The sequence below is a fragment of the Asparagus officinalis genome, chromosome 3, assembly GCF_001876935.1.
Source record: "Asparagus officinalis chromosome 3, Aspof.V1, whole genome shotgun sequence".
NCBI lineage: Eukaryota > Viridiplantae > Streptophyta > Magnoliopsida > Asparagales > Asparagaceae > Asparagus > Asparagus officinalis.
The window spans coordinates 36,836,498-36,841,164 of NC_033796.1; the positions used below are offsets into that span (position 1 = coordinate 36,836,498).

The 4,667-nt window shown below is 37.7% G+C and overlaps 1 protein-coding gene across 1 annotated transcript; it reads right to left on the minus strand.

The window, feature by feature from the left end:
• On the minus strand, positions 428 to 4,108 carry LOC109833807 (probable xyloglucan endotransglucosylase/hydrolase protein 28). Its single transcript, XM_020401633.1, has 4 exons — positions 3,706 to 4,108; positions 3,508 to 3,608; positions 2,325 to 2,533; positions 428 to 1,090 (listed from the first exon to the last, which is right to left on the minus strand). Exons 1-4 carry the CDS (start codon positions 3,893 to 3,895, stop codon positions 607 to 609), a joined length of 984 nt encoding a protein of 327 aa, XP_020257222.1. The 5' UTR covers positions 3,896 to 4,108; the 3' UTR covers positions 428 to 606.

Genomic DNA, 4,667 nt, shown 5'->3' on the forward strand with positions numbered 1-4,667 from the left:
GCGAGCTGCATTCATTTGTATGGTCCCACATAATACTTGTGGGCCCATCCTCACGATCTTTGTCTCTCACCATACACTACTCCGGGGCCCCACATCTCTCCATTACAGCATCCTTTCCCATCTGTAAAGAGGAACATGACCCTAACAAACCCAACCCACCCCCGTTGAGCAAAAGCTGTGGGGAGCCATAATTCAAGAACCCCCAAAATAACGCAAACAAAACATTTATCTGCAATTTTATGTTCAATCTATTTTTAGGACTACGTTTAAACAAACCAAGGCACAAAAATCACATAGGCACAAAAATCACATATATATATATATATAAGAACCAAATGTTATAAATAAGAACCAAATGTTATAAATAAGAACACCAAATGTTATAAATAAGAACCAAATGGTAACCAAAACAAGCACGAACACTACGTTTAAACAAACCAAGGCACAAAAATCACATATATATATATAAGAACCAAATGTTATAAATGCACCAACCAATTGACCACCACCCTCTCAATAATATTATCCTATACAATACAACAACACATAGGCGTGGCACAAAAATTATGAAACTATACCCAAAACCTCCCAAACCAAAACACAACCTCACTCACCGCCGGAACCCCGGCCATGGCGCTTCCCGTGGTGGCGACGGCGATCCATGAACCTCTCACCGCTCGACCGATACACATGCTTCGCCTCCCGTAAATCGACAGAGCACTCTGGCGTCCGTGTAGGATACCGTTCCCGGTCGTAGCAATACGAATACGTGACGTACTTCTTTCGGAAATCATTCATCGCCAACCGTTGTTGGTAGGAGATTGTGACAGAGTTGTAGCGGTCGGATTCTTGGTTGTTGCAGGTGGAGAGGTGGTTCGTGGGATCAACTGCGCAGCCGTGGAGGACGAGATCGGAAAATTCGGAGACGAAAGGGGCGTATTTGTAATTCACCTTGTAACGTCCACCTAAAGTGGCCCAATTTGATCCGTCCCAGATTGTGGCATAAAGAGACATGGGCTTTGAAGGGAAGTCCCCACCCATGGCTGGAGTCCTCACCATTTCTCTGATGGGAATGTTGTCAATATAGAATCTGCACAAGGAGTTAAACAGGGACAAATTAAATACTAGAAATAGGGCTAGAATGGAAAAAGTCCAGGGCATAGATATGACTAGAATTTAATCCAATTATAGCATAGTAGGAATAGGAGGAGCATTTCACTAACTAAAATTATCCTTTCTAGTTTTTCATGAAAAGAGAAAATAGAAATTAGAAAGCAGTATCTACATGCACTAGACTCTGTTTCAAAGTTGAAATAGAAACAACTTTTGTTCCATTAAAAACTGGATGGTAATGGTCAATTCTAAGTGTAATCAGCATCATACTCTAAAAGGTTGCGCTGAATTCTAACTTTCACTCAAAATAAATCATAACCATCTATTAAAGTATGATTGAAGAAATGGTCACTCTACTGTCAATTCGCAGTAAAGAGGATTCGAATTCAAAAGATGAAAGAATTTGAAGAGCCACTGAAAAGTGAGCACTTGCTACTATTAGTAGGTAAAGATCAGAGCAACCCAAATTAGATTTCAAGATAATCTTCACTCATCGAACAATCAAAATAGAAATCTAATTACATATAGGCTCCAAGTTAAGGTATGAAAAATCAATCAAAAATAAGAGGGAAAATGATAAAAACAGAAGATCAGAGTAATCAAGAACCTCTTAAATTAAGGAAGTTATATTAATCCATATAGCAGTACAGACTACCGCCTAAACTCTTTCAATGAATTCTGTGCTTCAGGTAAGAAATAATAAGGTCAATTGCGGATAGAACCCTTTTGTAAATCTATTGGTAACCCCTTCGTAGTTCTATTTGTGCGGATAAGCTTTGCCCAAGTGATGATAAACCCCGTGAGTGAACTTTATTTTTATTCTTTAAAGAGTAAAAAAACACACACAGGGTCTATTCCTACAAATATAACTATCCACACTTGGGCTAAAGTACAAAGGGTGTATCTACCATTAACCCAAATTCATACTAGAATTAGTAACATTTATTCAGAAATACAAGCAAAGCAAGCGCCGTGACACACTTAGTTTTCCATCAAACATACTGAACTCTCACACAAAATAACTAAAAGAAGCTAATTTCTCACACATTAGGCATGAAGTTAACCTAGAAGAGTAATCAAGAAAACAAGAAACTAGACCAAATATAATAGAACATAGAACATGATGTTGACAGAGAAGCAAAAGCACTAGAAGAATATCAATAATGATGGCAATCTCAAAGTCTTCATACAATGAATCTATGATAACTTACATGATCCTTTGATGGCTCCACAATATCGAGTAGCGATGAAAATCCTCAGTGGGATCGAACCAGAGGCTGTATCTCTCTTCTCTACCAACCCCTGTGCTCCCGTTTCCATAAATGTTGGTCTGAACTCTCCACTCTCTGCCTCTTATATTTCCCAAGAATTCAAAATCCAATTCATCATGAGTCTTCTCAAATACATCCCCATTTGACATCTATATCACCATCAGCAAAAAGTAATTTTAAGACAAAAGTAGTGTTAATTACTGAAATCATTATAATTCAACAAAAAAACACAAAAAATAGGAATGGTACCTTCCAATTCAATAAGTTAACTTGAGAGTTTTAAAAGTCCAATAATAAAGAGCTTCGTCACCTCCAAACAGGTAAACAAATAGAAAAAATAGGTTTACAAAACATATTATAAAAAACTTCCAGAAACATGTGATTGATCATGTGGAGTGTTGCTGCTCATCAATATACTGGCACATAAATTTTACGGGGGGTCGAAAAGGAAGGAACTGAGGTTTAAGTATTAAATATCTTGTTCTGATAACCATTAAAAGGATCACAAAAGGAAGTTTATTACTGTTATCAATTGAAGAGCTTAATCCGATTCAATTCAAGTTGAAATTTTTAACCAACCTACCTAAATTGGGTAGTACAACTGCTCAAATTATTGTCAGACAGATTGAATTGATTTTTAAGAAACAAAAGACAAGAAGTTTTCGCATAAATGGGTACAAATTGGCTTCAAGAAATCAACAAAGAAATCTTAGAAACTACGGAATATCCTGATATTGAAAGGACTCCTCCTTTGTAAATGGACAGAAGAGAAGAATCAATCATATTGTTATATACTTGGATGGGCACATATTCCCCATCTGACCCCAATTAAAGTGTTGGAGCATATTCACTATGGAATATTGTTCATTACAAAACAAAAACGGGTAGTGAAGGATAAAATAATTGATTCAATCACACAGAAAATTCATAATAATATACCAAGTTTTAAACTTTTCTTTTCCTTTTGGGCAAAACCCACATAGGTTTTTAGATCACTTCATCAAGCAAGGACATAACAGCATAATCACTTAATTCCTGGTAACCAAGGAATACACTTTAAACAACCAAAAGGTGCAATTTTTGAAAATTAGAGACAAACAACGTCCCCGGTAAGAAAACTCACATAGAATGCAACCACAACGCCGGCAGCATAATCAGAGGGCAGCTTGATGGAAGCGCTGAAGAACCCGTGAAGGTAAAGGTCTTGTGATGCAAAGCCAGCACCTGGGTTTTTGAAAAAATCGCAAAAAAGACCATCAAAATATGAAATTTTACACTGAAAGAAACAGGGGGGGGTGCAATTAGAGAAGAGGAAGCTAGCCTGATTTCTCGTCAAGAGAGATGTGAACAGTCTTTCCATCTCTAAGGAGCATGAGATTGTTGTCGCCAAAAAGCTGAGTGTAGCCTTCGTCAAAGGGGAGAGAAGTGTAGTTCTCAAAGAAAACACCAGTGCATGATACAGTGGTAGAGAAGAGGAGATATAGAAGAAGAGAAGAGATGATCAAAGCCATCCTCCTCCTCCTTTTGATCGCTTAATCTCTCTCTCCTCTGTCTCTCTCTATATCTATATAACTCCCTTGTGAAGGGAGTTTTTGTTGCTATTGGGCTTCTAGTTTCGTCCTGGCTCTCTCTCTCTGTGATTTTATAGGGAGAAAAGAGCCATCTCTTCCTCTATTTTTCTTGGGAGAGGAGGAAAGAAAGGTATGGGACTATGGGAGTTTGAAAGGAGAGAGGGGCTTTGGGGTGGCATTTTATTGGGGAACATGAGAGAGAGAGAGAAGAGAGATTCACCTTGAGACAAGAGTTTTTTTTTTTTTTTTTTGACTTTCTCTTGGATCCTTTTCCACTCTGCTTTTGAGAGGTAAAAAGAATAGGACAGGGAGGCACAAGGAGAAATAAAATATGGTGGGGTTTGATTAAAGTACTTTTGGAGTAGTTTTGGAGTTATGTGCTTTATAAATGGAGAGTTTAAAGCAGTAATGAACTTGGATTAGAGGGAACAAGAAAATGTATTGGTTATATATAAACTGTGGAAAGGGTTTTGGTTGATGTAAAAGTGAGATCTAACTGTATGAAGGTCATAAAGGTACAGTTTTCACCCAATAAATGCTTGGAATTATGCGCTTGTAGTTATTCAGGGGGTTATGTGCTTGTGTTGATGACCCGTGCGTACATCTTGCCATCTTTTTCCTCTCCTATGGGGTTATTGGTTGGGATATTTTGGGATAATAGGATAATTTTGGGGATTCTATTTTATAGTGTTACTCATTGGGACAATGAAAC